Below are 22,719 nucleotides of genomic sequence, written 5' to 3'. Positions count from 1 at the left end.
GCGTCACTGAGGCGGGCAGTAAATTACACAGCTAATGAGGGGCGGGGGGGGCAGAATCTAAGAGGCTGAGGGGAAGCAAAGGCAGGCGGACGAAGCAAGAGGCCGGAGCAGAGGCACAGGGCTGCACCGCTCCCGAACTGGATCTCCCGGGGCGGCGGTGAGGGCCCGTGGGGTGTGGGGGAGCGGCGGCCGCTCTCGCCCCCTCAGCGCCCTCAGGGGGCGGAAGGCGCGAACCGCCTCGGAAAGCGCGCGTGCGCAGAGCCCCTCACGGCCCCGCCGCTGCGTTTGCGGCGCGGGAGGGGCCGCCGGGGCGGGGCGGGACGGCACGGGACGGGACGGGACGGTGTCGCGCATGCGCACGCTCCCTCCTTCCCCCCCCCCCGCCTCCCTCCCTCGCCGCGCGACGTGGAGGCGGAGGGGAAAGGCGACGGGGGGGGCGGTGTTCGAAAAATGCCCGCCGTCTCCCATTGGCCGGCGGAGCTGCCGTGCCCCGCCCCCGCGCCCTGCGCGGCGGCCACACCCCCTCCCGCGGTCCCGCCCCCGCCCCTTTGCCCCGGCCCCCCCCCCCCCCCCCACACACACACACCCCCCCCCGCCGGTTCCCCCGCCGCCGCCGCCGCCATTAGAGGGGCCGCTTTGTGTCCGCCGGGCCTGCTGGTGAGTCCGCCCCGCCCGCCCCCGGCGCCGCAGCGGGGTGGGGGGAAGCGGCGTGGGGGGACACCGCTGGGCCCGGTAGGCCGCGGGGTGGTGCGCGGGGGCGGCCTGGCGGGGCCCGGGAACTCCCCTCAGCGCCGCGCCACCTCCCTGACAGGCCTCGGGCGGGGGGGCGTGCTGTCGTGACGAGCCGCGACACGCCGCGCGGACACGGGGTGCTGTCGCGGTGGGCAGCGAGGCCTGTTCCCCCCCACCCCCGCCGCGGCCTTCTCATACCCGGGGAGGCCCGCGGTGCGCCGAGCTTGCCCCCCGTCCAGGCCCGAGGAAGCCGCCCCGGCCCTCGGGTGTCGCCGTGACGGGGAGGTGCGGGCTCTGCTGGTGGGGCGGGGGCCCTCGGCCCCTCGTCGGCTTTCACAAAGGAGGTGCGGGAGTCAAAACGGCCTCTCCCCTCCCGCTGCCACCCGGTAAACACCAGCGGGTGCGCCCTGGGCCGCGGGGGGAAGGTCAGCGGCGGACGGGGCTCATATGGGTGCGACACAATAAATAATCGCGATTTATAAACTTAGGAAGTGCTTTAGCTCCCGCGGTGGCCTTCCCGCGATTTGGTTGCTTGGTTGTGGTTTGGGTTTTTTCCTTCCGCACTCACTTCGTCAGAGGCCGGAAAAGTGCCGCCACTCGAGGAGAACATCAGTCCGAGACTGCAGTGTGGCTCCCCTTCCAAAAAGAAGCTCTTGATCCCCCCTCGGTGCTGCTAGAGGTGGATACAGGCCTAAGTGTGAGACTAGTGGGCACTTCTGAGTTCCTGCCTGCGACCCTGTGGTGGTCACAGCCTGGTTAAAGAATGTTAATTACCCTCCTCCCCTCTTTGCACATGCTTCTCCACAGAGAAGGGTATTAAATTCCAGTCTGGAACGGGACTGTTCTAGAGGGGCTTCCATTCTGGGTTTGTTGTCCTTATTGCCACTCTGTGGTGTTTTTTGGTTAAAACCTTGCAAAGTCTGAAGGCGGGAAGGGGCAGCGTACCAAAATCTCAGCTGCTGGAAACATGTAGCTCCTGCCAGGCCAGAGGGGCTCCACCAGCCTGCGGTGCCTGAGGACAGCTCCAGACCTGTTCAGCACAAACCCTTCCCGCCTGGAGTCTAACGATTTTCACAGTCACCTGCAAATCACGGGGACTGCTCCGCCTGTGCTGCAGGAGAAGAAAGGTTGGATACTGTGGGGTTGTGGGTGTGTTCGCTCCTTTTTGAAGTGTAGCAGGGACTGACAGTTTGCTCATCTCTCTGGTATTTCGTGGGTTACTCTAGTCTTACTTGGCTACCGAATTATTTCAGGGTTAACGAGCGTGTCACTTCTCAGTTCTTACCAGGCCTTTTGAGTAATAGTTGCACGCTGATTTCCAAGCATGTGACTTGTTTGTTTGTTTGCTTTTACCGTAAATAGTATTTTTGGCATTTTCAAGAAATAGTTGGCCAACAAAATTTGGCAGGCAGCTGTCTTACTGAGGCAGGGAAGGTTCGGAAGTACTCGTGTTCACAAACAGTGTCGCACTGTTAAGCCTCCTCCATGTGAGGACAGTGTGCGTAGGGGGAGGGAGAGGAGAGGAAGATATCGCTGGTGAGTTCAGTTAAAGAATGGAGGTGTTTTGATCGACTGGGCAGGAGAGCATTTACCTTCCTCAGGAGAAACCTAAAGAGATTGGTGGATAGAGTGGGAAATCCTTGGAAATGGGTGGGGGGAAAAAATACACATAATTTCTGTTGCGGGGAAGAACTTGGTGTGTATGCCTTGAAAACACCTACTGGCTTTTGCAGCCTTCCTCCCCTTTACCTGCGTGTGCCTCCTAATTAATTAGCTTTTCAGTGCTTCGTGCACTTTCCTCAAGTAGTAGCTGCTTGAATTATTTTTGTCTTCAGAATATCTTTTCCTGTTGTGTTTTCCAACAGAAGCTGAGGGGTGAATCTTTTGTCAGTGTTTTGTTACAAGTGACCCGGGGTTCTCTGAGGATTTTAACTTCCATGAGGGAGAATAAAAGAAGTTTTAGATTGATGGACTCTAACGGGAGGTGTGAGTAGGTTTTGTATAGACTGCAAGGAAATCACAGCTTTTTATCGTGTGTGGTTTTGTACTATAATTGTGTGTAGTATATGGTTTTGTACTATTAAGCGATGGCTGGATAAGTAATAGTTTGGGAGGAGGGTTTATACAGTGGTTTTAAATTCAATCTAAGCAAGGAGGATGTTGCCTATAAAAGGTTCGTACCCTAGTCTGTAATGTTAGTGGCCTAAATTTTCATTCAAGTGTCAGCGGTTTGTCAAAATTCATAATGTTGGATCCTGGAATGAAGAGATTTCCTCCAAGGCTATGAAACTTTCAGCAGTGGATTTTCACGTTGGGAGTAGTTTTAAGTTTGTGACCTAAACCTGACCCTGTGAACTCCAATATGGGCTATTTCCTTCCTTAGCTGCTTGTGTCAGTACGTGGAGAATCTGGATCAAGGACCATACTAGCCAAAAATTGCTCAAACACGGTTGTCCCTGTCACAATCCTGAACATCAGTGCAGAGAGGGATTATTTTTAGACAGCTACGCAAGCAGAAATTCTGCTTTGTACGAATCCCTCAGCTGAAGCTTTTGCACGTTTCTAGGTATGATGGAGGCATAATTTAAGCTTCACGCTACCGGGCTTTGGCTGTGTGTTTGGGGACATGAAGAAAAACTCCTCGGTATGGGAAAAGAAGATAATGCAGGCCACAGAAATTATCTGCTGTTGCCATTTTCTGTCTAGGTCAAAGATTGATGGAGAAAGAATCTGAAACCTATAGTGGTTTTCATATTGAGCTGGCATTCTTGGTGGTGAAGAACAGTGGAGGTGAGGCATGGGTTGTTACTTGTATTTTAATAAACATCTCTTGAGGTTGAGCTGACTTTGAGTTGCTGATATAATATCCTAGGAGAGACGAGGCGCTGAGCTCAGTCCTGAGTGGGGAGGCAGAGCATCCATCTCACTGTGGTAATGTGCCTTTTTTCTTTTTTCTCAGCGAAAGCAGCAGCTGTGTGTGCCGAAGGGCAGCGTTTAATCCTTGCTTTGCTCTGTAAAAGTCAACAGGGTAGGCAAGGTGTAAGTCAGGTTGCCTTCACGGCGTTTGGAGTCACAGGTTCAAATTCAAGGCCACCCTGAAATGAAAATGTATCTTTAGACTTAGAAAAAACTCGCCTTTGAGTCTCTGTGCTTGGGAACAAGAAGCGTGAAAGATTTTCGCTGTGCCCCCCTGAACCCTAATGCCCTTGGGATTTGTTGTTCCCCCCCTTAACCCCGTATCAGGAAGGAATGGGTGGAAATAGAAACTGTAACACTAGTCAAGCCGAAGAATTTCTTGCCTGGCAAGTGGTGAGCTATTGGATCTTTGTGTTGGACCGCTATTCTTCTTTAATTGAAACAAGATGGTTTGTAATGCGTGGGGCTCAGCCTGTAACAGATCTCTGGGAGACCAGTCGCAAATAACAGCCCTCGTAGCTTGAGCAGGAGGCACGCGATGGAAAAGTCGGCTTGGCTGGGACCCCTCCCGGGCCATCGCTGCGGCGTGGTGGCCGTAAGGATCGGGACGAAGTTAGCAGGAAACGTGTTGAACGGCAGTAAAAGCGATGGGAATGCCGGTTGCGAAGCAGCGCTCAGCTAGATGTGAAACGGGAGTGGATTTCCCAGCGGGTTCCCAAGTAAAGATTGTAAGTGGGGACTGACTCGTGTTCTTATTCAGTAAGATATTTTATTCCTCTGCGGGTTTTTAGGCTGTTTTAAATGACTAAATACTACTGGTCCGATTTAATCAAGACAACAGGCAGCTCGGTGAACTGCAAAAACAAAAGGGAGACGAGTAAATGCCAGAACACCTTTGTGAAGCAGGCTGGGACGGGGGATCAGCTGAGAACTTTCAACGGATGCGTTTTGTAAAGCACAAATGTGTATCGAAGGTGTTGCAGGATGACGTAGTCTGTGACAATGTAGATATTGAGGGGTTTGGGAAGGTATTTTCTGCCTGAGCTGAATTTTTTGAGAAGAGCTCTGAGGATTTCAGGGGGCCGGAAGCCTTGAAAAAGTTGGCCAGCTTGCAGTTTCGAAGGTGATATTTTGGCATGTTCAATTTGGTTTGCAAAAATGTTAACATTTCCTGTGCTTTTTTCCTGCAGTTTCTGAGACATTTAAATGCTCTTCTGCTCCATGCAGCTTGAGAAACTAGTAGATAATTGCACGATAATCGATAGCCTGCATTCTTGAAATCCAGTTACTTTGCTTTTTAAGCCTTTCTGACAATAAACAGTCATTCTTGCTTGTGTTGCTTGTAAGGTTGGTGGGTTTGTATCCCTTGGCACCCTGGCTTCAAATCTGCCAGAACGTGAAAACTTTTTTCTAGCCCTTTTTGACCTTTTTTCCAGACCCGTGTCATGTACCATCTACCAAGTCATGTCTAAGAGCACATCAATCACCAGCGTACGTGTCGTGTAGCAGTAAGTGGACACCCTGAAGGGCACAGGATTGGATATGCTTTCTCATTTTTCCATTGCATATTTGTTTTCACTCGGCTCAGCCGGTGCACCCTACCCCGCGTCCTTGTGACTCGGTATTTCCGCCAGCCTGACAGTTGGCTTGCCATGTTCGAGACCTGATTTTTACCCTGAAATACTTTCCTTTGAATGAGATCGAAGTCTGAGATAAGCTGGAAAATCTTACAGCCAGCAGAAATTCAAGGAGTCAGCCAAACTATGCCTCAAATTAATTTTTTTTTTTTCCTTCCCGTTCTCATGTCTGTTACATTGGTGGGGGGACTCCACTCTTCTGAAGTATTATCCACAATATGTGTGTCTTGCCTGAAGCCTCCCATTCTTTTTTTTTTCCCCTAACAATGTGCTGATAGCTCAGGAGGAAATTTCTGTACTTTTTCATAATAGTTCATGAAAGCTGCCTGTACCTTTGACTGGATCTTCCATTAGTGGCCGCTCCTTGAGCTCGGAGACTGGACACTATCAGCCTCTAGAAAACCAGAAAGTTGGGGGGTTGTTGCTTATCAGCTCCTTGCTGGATGATTACCAGCTTTGAGATGACCAGTTGGGGAACCTGCAAACCTGCAGTTCGGATGACCCATAGGAAAAGGAGCGTGAGTAGCCGCGTGAGGAGTTACTCTCTGTACTTCCAAGGCACTTTTTGAAAAGGTTGGTAACCTGAGGTTTGTCACGTTGCTGGTGTGGTTATTTTTTTTTCTGACAGTCCCACCAGATTTAAGCATACGTGAGAGTTACCCAACGACCGCCTTGAAAACCTGCATCCCCACTTGAGGCCTCTCTCGTTGGCCTCTTCCCGCTTTCTAAGCACAATATTTGCTTGTCTGACATTTGTGTAAAAGCAAAATGCAGATATTCCTTTCCAGTTGTTTATTATTAAGAGTGGTGCTTGCAATTGTAGTTGTGGTCCACATTTAAAGATGTCTTAGTATCCCAGACACAAAACAGGGTGTCCAGGTAACAGTTGGTTTGGGTGACGCGATTTTTCCGCTAAATAAATCTACGATTTTTTTTTTTTGGAGGAGGGGGATGAGAGTTGTTCTGCATTGCTGTTGCAAAGCCTTCTAGTCTTTTGCTTTATCTTTTTGAGAAACTCAGTTCAGGCCTGCTTGTAGTTGCCATTTCACACCCAGTCCAGAAGACTGCTTTTGATCCCTCTGCGGAAAGAAACAGGCTAAGCAGGAGCGGTCCGTGAGCGGGGATGGTTTTGGTACTTGTGTCTTCACGCCTTGAGCATCGGCGCTTTCTTTGAAGTCAAGAGGAGATTATCCTCCTGCCCCTTTGATTCCCTTGGCCTTTTGAGCGGGAGATGATCCACGCGTGGGAACGTGGAGGGAATCAACAAGCTCCTGTGCGGGTCACTCTGAATTCTCTGCTGGATGGTGGCTTATTTGCATGTGTTGCAGACACTGAAGCTGTGAATTGTGCTGTGTTAAGGTCACACTCGAGAGCAAGAACACTCGAGTGGTTTTTACTGTGGTCTGAACAAAGGGGGTTTTATAGAACTTGGGGGATTTTAAGTCAAAGTTGGGAGTACTCTGTTTTCCTGCGTGTGACATGCAGGTCACGCAGTTTAAAAATAAATAAAACCCAGGACCAGGTCAGGCACAGCGCGTGCTTGTGTGTGTGTGTGTGTGTGTTAGTAATCCCAGGGAAAGCATCTTTTGCAGCCCCCAACCGATTTCCCTGAGGATGGATCTGTAATTAGTTATTTTAGGACTCGCTTCAAAACGCTGGCATTTTTTTGGAGGGCTTCAGGCTGCACTTGCTAGAAAAAACATTTGATACTGAGCTGAACCCTGGTGGAATTTTTAATTTTTCCTCTCACTTTCCACACTTCAGGGAGGACAGTCCCATAAAATAGGCCAAAAACTAAAAAAAAAAAAAAAAAAAAAAAAAAGTGCTGGGCTGTAGTTCATGTGTCCTAATGGGCTGGAAGTATTTTTTCCCATCCTGAAACTTCATAAGAAAGCTTCGTTCATCTCATTTACTTTGGTTTTGGCATGCAATGTGTTTTGATTTTTCTGTTTTGTCTCAGTAGAAAACATCTGGCCCTGTTACACTCGTTTGCTTTTGCTGGTGCTGAGGCAGGACTAGTCTGCTGTCATTTTTCAGAAGGACTCTTCGGTGTCAGAGGAGAAGTCGCGGAGGTTGCAGAAGCAGATTGACCGCCTTTAGCTGTCGGAAGCGCTGCGTTTTGAAGGTGGCCGGCAAAATTAGCATCCCTTAGAGCATCTCCCTTGGAAATGCTGCCTCCTGATGCGTCCAGTTCTCCTAAAATGAAAGTCCCTTGGCCAGTTGTGCCATAGCTGTGTGCAGCAGATGCGACGCCGCACCCGCCTGCAGCAGCAGTGCGTTTAGTTTATTAATTTATCAGTTTATGATTTGGGGAGGAGGTCTTGTAGGTACAATGATGTCGCCTCTTGCGTCACCGTATCTTAACGCCTGTTGCCCTCAGCTGCTCTTTCACTGCCTCTGGTTTCCGATAGAAACTTCTTACACAGCTTGGAGGTTTTACAAAAGTGCCCTGTGCAGACGAGCTGGGTTTTGGTTTGTCTGGGGAAATAACTGAGGTAGAGAGAATCCCTCTGATCGATGGGGAGTCCCCGCTGCTGAGTGAAGAGAGGGGCTGTATTTTAGGGCAAGAATACGGAGTCATTGAGGTGGTATTGATGTGGTACGGAGCATCCACCCTGCAATGGAGAACGCAGCGCAAAGTGCTGAAGCTGTGGTGAAAGTCGCCTTGAGAACGGTGCCAGGAGGGCTGTTAGCTCTCCGATCAAGAGGGAGACACTCAGGTTGGGGAAATAGCTATTAAAAGTTAAAATTTATGGTGAGTGCCTGCCTTCTCATCTGAGCAACAGAAAACATCCAGAATAAGTAGCAATCGGGAACATTTGGCCGTGTCTTGGTACGGAAGAGAAGAGGGCAGCCTGGAGCTTGATCTTTGGATGGAATGGGTCCAGCCCGGCCTTGCTAGAGGTGAGGCTTTGCTTTTGAGGTGCTTAAAGGGGAGTGCTGAGAAAAAGGAAGCGAACGAGCAAGGAGACCCTCTGTTTTGCGATGGAAATAGTGGAGCACCTCTCCTTAGGAGAGGCTGATGCAGGCGGATGGGCTGTGGAGGTGTAATGGTAGTAAGGGGGGAGACTTGATGAGGGTTAAACTGAGCTTAACCCATTCGGTACCCGTGACGGTGCATGTGTTTGGAGGAGAGCTTTGTAAACCGCTTCAAGGACTCCTTCGTTTCGAAGTTGCATGGGGTGTAGTTTGGGAGGGGCATGGCTCGGGTCCCCCACGGGTGTGTGCCTAGCAGATTTAATCCCTTGGGCTGACAGGAGCTGGGTCAATGCGTCAGCTCCTGCATTTACCCAAAGTCAACGCCTTACTCGTTACCTCGACGCCTTACTTCAGGCACAGTGCAATGTCTGCTTTTCATTAACGCTTTCTGTTAATTTAAAGAGCCTTTTTATTCTTTCAGATCTGTTTTAATGGAGCAGGCTGCGGGTCTGGCTTACGCCTGTGCCATTTCTGCTGCATCCATAGCACTCAAGTTTGCGTACATGTTTTAGCGTCTTTGTTGAATGCAAGTGTTGATTGTCAGTTATGTTAGTCATAAGCTCTAAGTCATTTATCTTTCTTTTCTTTTTAATCTTTAGTTTGTTAGATACATGGACATAGATGTTTTTGTTTTGTTAATTTTCACACCACATCTTTTCTGTACTTCAGGTTGACTCCTCACTGCACTGTGAAAACCATTAGGAAAAAGTCCTTGGGGTTAAAACCTGGGGCTCCACAGTGTTCCCTGCACTTGGGGCTAGAAATTAATTTAAATGGCGACTGATCTGTCTGAAGCTGAACCCGTGCATCATAAGGCGCTTCCACTCTTAACGGGAGCTCAGCTGATCCACACGGACAAGTTAAGTGAGGTAGGGGCTGGCCCGTTCTCCAAGCTTGCCCTTGGATCAGTCCTTGACTTCCAGTCCTGCTGAAGGTTACTCGGTACTTACTTTCTCCCCTGCTTGTTGGAAACTCAATTGGGAACCTAATAAACCCTGGAAGCACTCTCCTCCCCCTTCCCTCCTTTCCCTGGGATGTTGTATTTGTCAAAATCCTCAAACGCTTGACTCATTTAATTTGGGATTGAAAAGAAAATCTTTCTTTTTTAACAGTAACATGCGAAACTATCCTCTCCTAGTGCTTCAGAGAAGCTGGTTTGAGGGTCTTCTAAATTTCTGAAAACTCCAAATGTCACCAGAATATTTCTGTATATGCTGCTTTGATTTACTTTAATCCCATTTCAAAACCTTGCTCGTTCTTTCCGGTACCTGTACTGATTTCGGTGTGCTTTTTATAGAAAATTGAAGACGACACGATGCCGATCCGTCGCTCGGTGAATTCTTCTTCCCGGGAAACTCCTCCCAAAAGCAAACCTGCTGAAGGTGAAGAGGTCAAAGCAGGTAAGGTGTCGTTCTATAGTGGATTGTTAATGTATGTACAAACATAAGCTTGTGTTCTGGAACTCCTGAAAAACCTTACTGCCGTGATTAAAATACTACTAATGCTTAGCTTCTTTTCACAGGCTTTTCCTGGAGTATTGGGAAGTGGTATTTTGCAGCCACCTTTTTCATTCTGAACCCATTTCTTTTGTCCTTTGTACCCCGTGGCAAAGCCCTGACACTGCAGACGGGAAAATATAAGTAATATAGTCCCTTTTCAGCTTGCACGTTCTTTGGAGTAAAGGTAGAAACTATGAAGGTTCAGTAGTCTCAGGAAGATGGCTTGAGATCGAAAGGTGGAGTTAATGAGTGGAAAGACAAAGTATTCTTTTTCTTTCTTTTCCTGAACAAAAAGCTTTTACCACAATGTGTCACAAAATCTAGTCCGATATTAACGTGTCTGGTCTTAGCAGCTTCACCTCTGTTTCTCAGAATGTGCCATTTCAGTATCACATTCGGTTAGTTTCACTGACTTGGTCCTCTTTGGTGTCACAAATAAATAAATTACATACTAAACTAGCTATTAATACACTGTGTGTTTTAAATGCATGATGTCTTCATGGGAAACTGCACACAGGAACGGAGCAGGAGTGCTTAAGCTCCTCTTCAGAGGTAGAGAACGTGTCTACTGCACCAACCAGTCACGGTACGCAGCTCTTCAGCCAGAAAGTGGGTGATGGCAGCTTAGATGCACCTTACCTAGCAGGCAGCCCGGTCTCTAAGCTATTCTCAGCTAAATACACTGGAGTTAATTTGCTTGGGAGTTGATTTCTGACTGGACTTGGTCCTGCTGATAGACAAGTGCTTCTGCAAATGCATGTGCAATCTAAAGCTTTGCCCAGTCTGGAAAAATGTGAGTGAATGGTTAAAACCCTTCAGGTGCCACAGCGAGTGGTGCAGGAACAGCGGTGTTTGAAGACAGCTTGGTTGTAAACAAAGCTGTGACGTTATCTATCCCAGTTTCTTGTAGAGATGCGTGGTTTTGCACCTTTCTGAGTTAAAAACGTGTAAGCCACAACCTAGGGGAAAATCCTGGTGTTTCGTGGTACTGGTTTCGTCCTCCCTTCCCCACCCAGCCTCTCTGATGAGGGATGATCACAACAGTAACTTCTGCGGTTAGGAGGAGGAGGAGACTGGGGGAATTAATTCACTGTGAAAGTGCTACATAGTGTTGTTTGAAGTTATTTTGGTGTTTGATGGCTGATTGCACCTTATTGAAGCTCTTTTCAGCACTTTTGTTCACTTAAGTTAGATTTAAATCGTGTTCTTAAATTAGAGAAAAGAAATTGTCTGGTGGGAAGAAATTTTTGGGGTGAGTTCTGTATCTTTTCCTCCCCCTTCCTGAAGAATAGAGGCTAGTTTTAGGCAGTAACTCGATGCATTTTCACATCTTTTAGATGCAGAAGTTGCCTCTGAGGAATCTGCCTCTGTTGGAGAACAAGAGAATGAAACCCTGCCTGCTGCATCCAGTGAAGCAGAACAGCCAAAGGAACCCGAGAACGAAGGGAAGGGGGAAACAAAGTCCTCAGAAGAAACCAAAAAGGAGTAAGGCTTGCTTAGTGCTGGATTCCAGGATTTGCTAGGGTTCTGAAGAAAGTCGTGTTCTAGAGATAGAAAAGATGGTGGGAGAGAGAGGGAAAACGGATGGGTCCCTTCAGAAGGTGCTCGTATTTCTCGGGAAGAAGCTGTCAATCAAGTACGGCTGCTGTTCTAGAACGTGTGTGAGACTGAATATCAAGACAGGGTCTCTCTTTTTTTTTTTTTTTCCCTAATAGAAACATCAAAATGTCCTTTAAATTCTCTTCAGCGTTGGATGTTCTGGGCTTTGTTGTTGTTGTTCTGCTTGTTGGCTTGTTTTACAGCTTCTCTTGTCTTACTGTTGCTTCGTATTTTTCCTAAGTGAAAAGGATCAGTCTAAGGAAAAGGAAAAGAAGGTGAAAAAGACCATTCCTGCGTGGGCTACTCTTTCTGCTAGCCAGCTAGCTAGAGCACAGAAGCAAACTCAGATGGCTGCCACCTCACGTCCCAAAATGGATGCTATTTTAACGGAGGCCATCAGGGTAAGCAGGAGACAAACGTTTCTTCTGTTCATCTGTCGCAAAGCAGAATAATTTGTGTGCCTAAAATCCACCCTTTCAGCTTGCTGACGGTACGGATGATAGTGGTGTCTGTTAGCAGGAAACTTACTGTGTAAGTCGTGCATGCATCTGCCTGGAAGCCTGTGGAGCTGAAATGTGAGTCCATGATGATGATGAGGGGTCCTATAGTTTACTTCTTTGTTCAGAATTTGTTTCCCTACCTAATTGCGTTATTAGGAACAGCTAGGATGACATAACCTGGTTGATTGCTGTCATCGTTTAATTTGGTGTGCCTTCTAGGCATATTTAACTTGATTTACCTTGATTAATCCCTCTATTTGATATGTGCTTTTTTCAGTGTTAACTTACTCTAATTCAGGACAGATGGAAATACTGTAAACTAGCATTCCAGAGGGGTGTTGGTCGTAGTTGACTGAATCCCTCCTGGTTGTAAGAAGAGACCTGTGCTGTTGCAGTTGCGCTGCTGCTCTGCCCTTCACACACATTACCTTCATGGGAGGCCTGGACTCCACCAGCCTTAACTGCAAGATGACCTTTCCAGCTGCTGCATCTTCAAAATAGGAACTTCAAGTTAGGTTTTTTACTGGTTTACTGATGTCAGTCTGCCATCTTCCTGAAAAAAATAATTGACAACTTGTTCTGACTTGGCGATTACTCTGACATCAGTAAAATGACTTACCGGTTGTGCAGTAAAAGGGTGACTGTATTTTGTCGCAGCATGTAGTGTTTAAGCCGTTACTTGTAAGCGCTTCAGAACACAGGAGCAGCTGATATGCTCTTGCTGCACTGCTTTTGTGTTGCTTGACCTTTAGCCACTCTGAAGGGGAAAGTTAAGTACTTTGTCCGTCATATTTTGAGTCACTGTGGGGAAGAGGCCAGCCCTGGCATCCTCTGCCGATGTGCTGGCTTACGTGCAACAGTTCCGCCTCTGTTCTTCCAGTCCCACAGCCAGATAGTTGCAGTGCAGGTGGTTTCTGCTAACTTTTTGCTTCTGTTTCAGGCGTGCTTTCAAAAGAGCGGTGCATCCGTCGTTGCAATACGTAAATACATCATCCACAAATACCCTTCCCTGGAGCTTGAGAGGAGGGGCTACCTTCTAAAGCAAGCATTGAAAAGGGAGCTGGAGAGAGGAATCATTAGACAGGTAAGAGCTGCTTTGCAGCACTGGAGGGGGTGTTACTCAGTTACGTAGGAGTTTCTTGAGCCCCCTTGGCAGGTCTCTGGGGTGGCCGTGTTCTCCCTCGTGGAGGTTAATCAGCCTCTGTCTCCGCTTCGTTAGGCGCTGACAGGCCTCCAGCATGGTTCTGCCAGTCAGATACTTCGCACAGTTCTCTCTTGTGCAATTTACGACCGTTTCTTGGTGTTGTGTCATACGGCATTGCAGCGGCACATGTCTCCAGGCTGAGTCCAGCACTGTCACTTCTGCAGCAGCGTGTTTCTTTGACCACTGTAGTTGATGCCTGTGATACCCGTTAGGATCTCCTGGGCGGGCCAGCAGAGTACGTTATTAACGCCTGGCTGTGGTTTCTGACCGTAGTGACATGTCAGTGGGTTCAAATCGTTCCTCTGCCATGACAGCCCGTCTCGCCAAGGTGACAGGGCGTTCCAAGTCTGTGTAATGATGCCTGGGAGTCTCCTTCAGGTGGCTGTTATTCCGAGTTACTTTGTCAAAGACTGAAATGGACTTTCTTTCGAACTAGGTGAAAGGAAAGGGAGCTTCTGGGAGCTTTGTGGTGGTGTCTAATGCAGGCAAAACTGTTCCAAAAGCCAGAGACAGAAAGGTAAGATGGATCATTTTAAACAATACTCGGAAAAATCTTACACCGAAACACACGTATCTTACGAAATGCAGCCTAACCCCAACCCAACAGTATTCTTCTCCTTGCTGTGCTTTTCCTCCCCAAGTACAGTAGTTAAAGCACCCCTTCCACTAAAATCAGAATCAGAAAGCTAGTATGAGAAATTAAAACCAAGTAGAATAATCAAAATCTTAGTTTTAAAATGTTTACATTAAACCCCTAGGCTTTGGTTCAGAGGCAGAAAACTGAATAACCATGAAGCTCCTCTTCTGTCTTTACCTGGTAGAGAGAGATGCCTCTCAGGTATTGTAAGAGAGCTTTATGCTACTGCTCTTTCTCTTGTATCTGTTGCATGGATAAAGGGAAGACTTCAGCCTTCAGGACTGTCAGATGAACTTTTTTCCCCTCAGCTGTGAGGGAAAAGAGGGAGGAAGAAGAAAAAGTCTTAAGGCTTCTGGAAGAAAACTGCTAATGTTGGGTGTATGTTGTTCTGAGGTAGTAAAATGTGATGTGGGTTTTCTGAACCTAGTCCTCACCATTAGCCGTGGTTCCAGCACCGCTGTGCTCCGCTCTTGCCGTGCTGGGTGTACGAAACACACTTGTAGTGTGGCAGTTACGAAACGCTGAGCTGCGGTGGCCGATCCCCTTAGCTGGGTGAATCCAGAGAGCATTGTACCACCTTGGTGCTTGTCTCTTGGCTCCTGGGGAGACCAAAAGTCCTAAACCAGAGGGAAACGGTGACAGGCTTGGTACTAGGGCACCGGAGGAAACTAATTGCAGCGTAACTTCTTTTTAAATGGAGCTGGCTGGCTCCACGAGAAGTTGGAGCAAGGCACATGATAACTGCTAACACATCACTTTTCTTGTCTGCAGCATATCGGTGTCTTTGTTCCTAGTTACTTTCTCTGTGTGGCAGCAAAACGAATAGCTTGCTTTTGTTTTTGGGGAATTCAGCTAACAGTCGAGCAGCTGTCTGGGTGAGCAGCACCCTCAGCTGTTCGGCTGTTTGCAAAGCTGCTGTTCAGCATCAAAATCATTAAACTTCAGCACATTTCCCCACTGTCTTTTCCGTACAAAGAACAGACCGTTTTTTTCCTGATCATCCCTTCCTCATTGTAACAAAGGGATGGAGGAAAATTCGGCAGGGAGTGTTGCCTTTCAATCAAGATTTCATTCTATCATCTGAAGGAAAAAAAAAAAAACACACTTCTGTTTAGGTGTTCATTTTGGGGAAGATTTGATCTGTGTGAACAGGCCTTGCCTTTGATGGTTTTTAACTTTCATGTCGGCGTGTATCATTTTCACCTCTCATTGAAGGGCAGCAGAGGAAAGTGTCTATAGAAAGAGGAAGGAAATCATTAAAAATACAGATGTTGTTAAATCCTCAGCGATTTGTATTTGTAAAACTTTCCTAAGACTCCTATGAAAATTCCAGCCAAATTTGCTCGATTTTACTTAAGCTGATAAACTTTTTAAGTTGTTAATTTAAAGAAGTGCCTTGCAGAACTTGATTTTCCAGATCTGTGGCCAGTGCCAGGAGCGCTTCTCGCCACCTGTGCATTGCTGGTTCAGAAAACCCCGAGTTTTAGGCCCCACTGATGCGTAAAAGTATGTGTATTTCAGAAAAGCACTTCCGCTTCGGCCGCAGAGCAACAAGTCAAGCTGGAAGATATCCTGCCACTGGCTTTCACCCGCCTTTGTGAGCCGAAGGAAGCTTCTTACAGCCTGATCAAGAAATATGTGTCTCAGTATTACCCCAAACTCAAAGTAGATATAAGGTAGGTGCAGGAGCCCGCTTTGGCAAGCAGAGCTGCGGAGGAGCAGGGAGACGGGGCCTTCCTCGGGCTTCGCCTCGCTTCACGGGGATTCGGTTCAGTGTTTCAGCAGGCGGCAGACAGGTGGTGCTCTGCGTTGCAGAGCCTGCAGGAAAGCTTGAGGAAAAGCTGTGCCTTTTTCTGCATCCCTCCACACCCAACCTTTGTTCCCGACGTCGACGTCGGCGTTGCTCTGCGCGTCTCCGTCCTTAACCAAACCCAGATCCCTTTAGCTGCCTGGACGCAAAGGTCTCTCCTTGGGATCTTGTCCCACGTGGTTCTGGATGCTTTAGCTGGCACAGTAATCTTTAAGTTTGCCCCTATGGAGCAGGTCAAGGCTCGGAGGAAGCAAATCTAGGAAAACCCTGCGCATCAAGTCTCCCAGGCGCCTGTACTCAGTCCCTTGTTGGTCTGCGGGCTGGCTGACTCATTGGCCACCGAGTCCAAATGTGCTTTTCCAAATCAGTAAACCCTGCCACGTGAAGCTTGTCTGTTGGATACACAGTGACACCAAGAGAGCGTTGCGATTGAATTTCCGCTAACGTACATTGTTCTCCTCATGTAATCAGCGCTTGCTGACAGATCTCCGTGTACAGTGTCTGTATGTAGGCAGGTACCACTTGTAAGTACTGCTCTGCTCACACTGTGTAAAGTGTTGTTTCTCTGTTTGTTTTTTTAAGCTGTCAGTCTGTGTCAGTAAAGCTTTATCCTCCTGTGTTTCAGACCCCAGCTGTTGAAGAATGCCCTGCAGAGAGCTGTAGAGAAGGGCCAGTTAGAGCAGATCACAGGGAAGGGAGCGTCTGGGACATTCCAGGTCAGAGCCAGAGTTCATCTGGGTTTGTTGACTGTACCGACCACGAGGCTTGGATATAAATTAACTCGCCCTCTCTGCCTCCCACCCCCCCAGCTTTGTTGGGTACACCTTTCTTTAGCAGCCTGTCATATGCAGGAGTTGTCCAACTGTGAAGCAGTAGGACTCTTATTCTCGGTCTACATTTCTGGAGCAGACCCCTCTGCCTTCCTTGTTTGGCGTGCTCCACACGCCGCTTCGGCTCTGACTCACTAGCACAGTAGGGGAGCTGGTGGGGTAAGCTTTCCTTCCCGTCACTAATTGTAGGTACCCCAGATGTCTGCAACGTCTTTTTCTCGTGTCTAAGCCATAGAAGTCTCTTGGGTACATTTGGTCTGGGGGATGGAGGAAGATTTGATTTATTCCCTTCCCCGAGTGATAGGCCCTTAGATTGCCACATCCTTGCAGTATATTTGGGGACTAGGACGATGTGCGACCAATAAAGAACCCTCCAGACCAGTTGACTGAATAGGCCTGTCCTCCCAATTAACACTGGGAGAGCAGCGTTCCCTGTGCAGCGTTTTAATATAAAACGTGTCTGTGCTAATGCAGGAGCGCCGACCCACCTGGTGCAGAGGAGCTTGTCCTGACCTGGTTTGGGAGAATTTTGTCTTGATGCTTTTCTCTTCCTCCTTGGAAAATAGCTGAAGAAATCAGGGGAGAAGCCCCTGCTGGGTGGGACTCTGATGGAAGATGCCATCCTGTCTGCTATTGCGGCCATGAACGAACCGAAGACCTGTTCCACCACAGCACTGAAGAAGTACATCCTGGAAAACCACCCAGGGACCAACTCCAACTTCCAGGGTAAAGTACCGATCCGTGTAACGCTTCTGTTCTACGCGCTGAAAGGGTCCTGCAGCTGCAGATGTGCCTGTGCAGCACCTTTGAACTGGTCTCTTGAGCTTGCTGGGGAGCTGCCAGCTGCTCGGCTCTCTGTGCTGCAGCGATGCTCAGTGTTTTTCATTCCCATTAGATCCTTTCAAGCCTGACAAAGGCTGGTTTCTGAGACGTGATGCATGTTTCTCTTGTCTAGAGCACGTTCCCGGGAAGGGGGAATAGCATTCAAGTAGTTTATTGTTCTTAAATCGCTACGTTGATATCATCTGTCTCTCTCTATTTTGAAAGGCTACAGCTTGGCATAAATGCAGTTCCTAGTTGCTTTTTATTTGGAGAAGTCACGTAGTCTAACTTTAAAAAACAAAATTCACAAGCCACCCCCTTACTGATTTGTTTGAGGTCCTCCTTTGGCGCTGATTTTTAAAAGGTCAAGCAAGTGAGGAGAGAAGCTAATCCTGGTTTATTTGGAAAGGGATTTGGCATGTCTCTGTTCCCAGGAATGACGCTTCTGGTTTGACTTTCGCATTAGCAGAAGCAATACTGACAGAGACTTTAGAGCAGATCTCCTAATGGCTTGTTTGCATTGGTGGGTCTGAGCCCCCATGCAGTTGTTGAACTGAGGCTGGAGGTCATTTGAGGCAGGATGAGCTCGCAGCGGACTCCGCTAGAGCCAAACCTAAAAGTAGACCAGTTTGTGACTGTGGTGTCACGGTGCGGGACCCATCCCTCGGGACGTGGGGCGGGGGAGGAGATTGCTGATCCCGCACTCTTCACCTGGAGCTGAAGCACGGCATCAGCACGGCTGGTTGACACCGGGCTTGCCGACATCACGGAATCACAGGAAATATTTATGGTATAAATAATAAAATTATTTATTTTCAGGACCATTGGCAATGGCCCTGGTCCTTCGAGGCCTGTGTTGAGGCAGCCTCCAGTGCTTGTCAGTCGTGCCAGTCAGATAAGGAAATTTCAGCTTGCAATCTGTTGTTTTCTTCCTCCTTCCATTATGTAAAAGGATTTTTTATGATCTCTGCTCTGTTTGAAGAGCAACCAGAGGAAGATTTGGTGAGATGTAAAAGCGGGTGGGTACGCGCTGCAGAACCAGTGCTCTGCGCTCCCCCCCGTACTTGTAACTGGACTCGACTGCAGTCACATCCTTGACGTGCTGCTATTGATCTTAGGTACCCAGGGTAAAAACAGCCTTATGTTTTATGTGTTGCTCCTGTTTATGAAAAGCGTGGGGTTTTGGAAGAGTTCTTGGTCTGTGAGGATCCTGATGTGCAACACTAGTAATTCGGTGGATACGATCAGCTCCGTGATCTGTGCGAGCTCTCCCAGTGCCAAGGTAAAACGTCTCGGCAGAGGTGGCCTGTGAGCTGGTGAAGGTACGGCGTCGTCCCGAATGATTCTCTTGCTGTGCTTTGCTAAAAGCCCATTTGGGGAGTGTTGAGTTAGTGGTTGGAGGGAATACCTTTGCATTAGCTGTACAGAACGGGTTCGGGTGACAGTTCAGGCAGCATGTTTCTTTGGAGTTTTCTCTTTCCATTTCTCAAGTGAACCTCTTTGGAACGCGCTTGAGGGCAGGCCTTGCGTTTCCCTTGGTTTGGAGGGAGCTGAATATGTAAATGGTCCCTCGAATTCAAGCTGAAAATGGCTTTCAACTGAATAAACAACTTCAGCCCTTTGACAGAGACAAAGATCCCCTGTACTTGCACGGTTTTGGTTACAATTCTCACACAGTGCACAATGGAACAGAAGACTGGAAGAAAAACTGCATTTGTCATATTTCTAGACCAAATATTTTCCCTTTAAAAAAACCCCACCAAAACACAAATCAGGGGAAGATGCACCACATATGAAATTTAGAACACAAGGAGGGCGAAAACAGGGTAAAGACTTGGTTTTAAAACCACTTTGGAGAACAGGCCGAAGAAAGCTGAGACTTGGTTTGAATTTGGACAGAAGTAGTTACGTGGTGCTGTTGAATGCGCTTGTAAAGGAGGATCGCTTGATCATGACATCGAAAACATGCTCCCTTCTTGACTTCTTCCTTTGGAGAATTTAGAGCCACGCTTGCTAAGTGTTCAGGAACAAACATCTTGCTTGAGAATGAACTGTGAGAGGATTTCCCTTTAAATAAGACGTACTAAAACTTCTAAACACAGTGGTCTAGCTGGGTCCTACCCGCAGCAGCTGCTCTTTGCTGAGGGCAGAAGGAAGCAGGGGGTGATATCTTCGTGAGTCTCAGGTCTCCAGTGCTGTTTCGTTGCTCTGCAGGTGCCCTGGGCGAAGGAGACTCCCTCCTGACTCGCCATCTCTGATTTCAGAGGGCACTGCAGAGAGCAGTGAGGTTAGACAAGTGGGTAAAGATAGTAACACAACCTTTCTCTGATTTTTTTTTTTTTTTTTTTTTTTTTTTTTTTCCTTCACAGTGCATCTACTGAAGAGAACCCTGCAGAAATGTGAGAAGAATGGCTGGATGGAGCAGATTTCTGGGAAGGGCTTCAGTGGAACCTTTCAGCTTTGCTTCCCCTATTATCCTAGGTAAAGAGCTTGGCTGTGAAACGATGTTCCAGGTAAACGTCGTGTAGCTCAGCCAGAGAGCGGTGCTGAAGTTCATCGGCCGACATCCTGTTCACTGGGGGGTTTGTGGAGGGTTTAATAACGGATGAAGGGCGACGTTGTCACCCGTACTCTAGACAGTGACATTACTTGGGTGTCTGACTGTGAGTGGACATAAAGCTGACTTCATTAGCAAGGGAAGCTTTTAAGGGCAGTAGAAATACCGGGCTCAGTATTCTCAGGTACTCTGTCATGATGCTTTTCTTGCAGGCTGGGGGCTGTTCAAGTGTTCCCATGCTAAAACAAATCCGCGTGAGCAGGTAGTGTGGTGGTGTTCCTTATGGAAGGATGCTCGTAGGAGAACCAGGTGTTTGCCTTTCCTACTACCGATGTGGAGGAGAGGTGGGAGGAGGGAAGATGCCCTAGATGAGCTCCTGTGAAACTAAACCAGCCTTTCTTCTCCTGCTGTGAGTGTATATTGTGCTGGGCCACGTGGAGCCCAGTGGTGGTGGCTTAGTGTCCCCCGGAGAGCCAAAGGGCAGTGTAGTCAGGCACCTCTCTGCTCCCCGCCTTCTTGTATTGCACACGTAGAGTCCTCAGTGGTTTCAGCCTCCGTTCGGTGCCACTGAAGTCTCATCTCATCCCTTCGTTGCCTGCAGGTATTTCGTGTGCTGGCGCAGGAGGAGCAATGAGGAGGGGAAGCAGGGAAAGGGCAGCTGGGGGCTGGGGCGTTCCTGGTGACGCACAGGCTGTCGCGCTTCAGCCGTCGCAGAGGCTAAATGACGCTGGTTTCAGATAGCAGCAAGCACAGAGGTCTCGGGGGTGTTCCTGGGGGTCCGTCAGCAGTGCCGCAGGAGAGCCAGCGTTACGCTGGAGTCGTATCCTTAGAAATCAGTCGTGCTCTGACAAGAACCCTCTTGTAGCCCAGATGTGCTCTACCCAGAGAAGCAGCAGGATGAGGACTCGGAGGAATCTGATGAGGACGAAGAGGAGGAATCTGAGGAGGAAGAAGAATCCGAAGAGGAAGAGTCTGAGGAGGAAGAGCCACCACCAAAGAAGAGGTATGGCAGCATGAGAGATAAATGGGCTCCTTCGGATGAAATAAAAGTGGCTGTCACAGCGGTAGAGCGCACAGGTTTGTCTCTTGGTGTGGTTATTTGCCCACAAGGCTGTTGCTCAGAGGTGTTGGAAGAAGCTTGTGATGATGCCTTGCTCCAGAGCTAGTGATCTCCCCCGTTCCATAATTTGAAGACTACCTTTTTTTTTCTCCTCCAGATGAGAAGACAGCCCGTATTTATTCTTTGTATTGCCTTTAGTCTCCTAAAGTCACCTTTTGTGCTTTTCACGTGAGACTTTTTGTATTTATTAAGTGTTTCCTTAGGAAAGCTTTTCCCTACGGTATTATTTGCAGTTCTGTAGCCAGATATGAAACCTGCCTTACTCAGAATGTGGATTTCAGATAAGTGTTGTTCGTTAAGTAACACAGTGCCATTGAGAGAGGAGAGCGAGCGCTTGGGTCTCCTTAATTGTTCTGACAGTTGACTTTGATTCGTTGTTGCTGTTGGTATGTTTATGTGCCCCACGAAGGAGCTCGAAACCTCGCTGGCAGAGCACTGCGGGGCTTGGGAAGTGCTTAGCGTGGCAAGATCCACCAGAGGAGTTCTTGCTCGCTGGGATTTAGCTAATGAAACGTACCGCTGCGCGACGGAACAGCCGCGGTAAAGAGCAAGGACGCCAAGATCTGCTTCGTTGATGCCAACTGACGGCAGCAGCTCCGCTCTGCGGAGCGTTTGCGCCTCCACTGAGATCTTGTGCTGTCTCTCTTTCTGACAGGATGCAGAAGAGACCGCCTCCGAAGTCACGGAGCAGGGCCCCTCCGATGAAGCGGAGAGAGTCCAAACCCAAGCCAAGAAAAACCCCCGCAGCCCGCCGGGGGAAAGCAAAGCCCCCTCCCAAGGTGAAAACCCCTGCTAAGAAAGCCAAACCAGCAGCCCCAGCCATCAAGAAGCCCTCTGGTGGCAGCTCTTCCAAGAAACCAGCAGCCAGCGGGAGGAAGGAAGTGAAACCCTCTGCCAAGGGCAAATCCACCATGAGGAAATCTCTCCGGGCAAAAAAGTAAAATTTTTCCACTGTCAGGGAATCCCATGGTCAAATCCACAATCTTGTTTTATAAGTCAACGTGCATTTGTATTTTAGTTCTGATGCTTAAACACTTCTTTCTTTTTTTTTTTTTTTTTTTTACTATTTTTTTTTTGTCTTAGATGATGGGGGGGAAAAAGCTGAAAACTAAATCAAACCAACCCGAGCATTCGTTAGATCTCAATGCTGTGCCTCGTGCCTGCCCCTCCCCTGGAACGAAGTCATCTCTAGTTCCTGCGCTAACTTTAGGACTTTTCTGGGACGTATAGAATCTGTACATTTTACAGTGTTCCTCCTGGGTTTCGGGGGGGAGGGCTGGCTTTTAAAAATTCTTCAGAGAAGATCTTGGTATCTTTAGACAGCAGGAACAGGATGACTGGGGGAATGTGGTTCCTACCGAGAAGGTGCCGCGGCAGAAGAGTCCTCCCTAGATCCCCTGCATGACGAGGTCCTTAACGCTTCTGTGAGGAAGCGGTTGTACATACAGCACTTGCACTGAGTCCGGGAGGTGCTGCTTTCTGCCGGGCCAGTGGAGCGACGGGCGGAGGGGGCGGCGCGTTCGGCTCCTTCAGACCAGCGAGGTTTGGGTGACGGCGAGTCAGGTCTTCAGCGGACGGAGCTGCAGCGTCCGCTGATCGCCTGGTGCCGGAGGGGCTCCCGAAGGGGCAGTTCTCGGTTGGGCGGGTGATTTGAATTAGTGTTTCCACACCACATCTGTTACCTTCAAACCAAAATGTATCGATTGTCTTCTCGCATCCAACTTTCAGATGTTTTTAAGAGACGAAGAGCCTGAGTTTTGTCACCTCTTGTTTACCCTTTTTTAAAGAAAAGTTGGAGAGCTATACAGTTGCTAATGTAGAGATGTTGATAAGTGAAGAACGTGCAGTTTGCTAAAATAAAACGAAACTAGATTCCA

General features: G+C 48.5%; 1 protein-coding gene across 2 annotated transcripts; it reads left to right on the top strand.

Moving 5' to 3' along the window:
• The first annotated feature begins 613 nt into the window (after positions 1 to 613).
• Positions 614 to 22,719, top strand: HP1BP3 (heterochromatin protein 1 binding protein 3). Of its 2 annotated transcripts, none has more exons than XM_086476096.1 (13): positions 614 to 657; positions 8,934 to 9,133; positions 9,562 to 9,664; positions 11,101 to 11,248; positions 11,604 to 11,763; positions 12,803 to 12,946; positions 13,503 to 13,583; positions 15,225 to 15,379; positions 16,139 to 16,229; positions 16,910 to 17,069; positions 19,535 to 19,646; positions 20,588 to 20,725; positions 21,498 to 22,719. In XM_086476096.1, the coding sequence occupies exons 2-13, from the start codon at positions 9,038 to 9,040 to the stop codon at positions 21,781 to 21,783; spliced, it is 1,674 nt and encodes a 557-aa protein (XP_086332222.1). In that variant the 5' UTR covers positions 614 to 657; positions 8,934 to 9,037; the 3' UTR covers positions 21,784 to 22,719. The 2 variants fall into 2 exon arrangements, with proteins under 2 accessions (XP_086332222.1, XP_086332223.1); XM_086476097.1 differs by having other exon boundaries at positions 20,588 to 20,799; positions 21,498 to 21,598.

The sequence above is a fragment of the Leptosomus discolor genome, chromosome 20 (assembly GCF_034619465.1).
Source record: "Leptosomus discolor isolate bLepDis1 chromosome 20, bLepDis1.hap2, whole genome shotgun sequence".
NCBI lineage: Eukaryota > Metazoa > Chordata > Aves > Leptosomiformes > Leptosomidae > Leptosomus > Leptosomus discolor.
The sequence above is the reverse complement of the archived record's forward strand: the minus strand, read 5'-3'. Positions and strand labels throughout refer to the sequence as shown.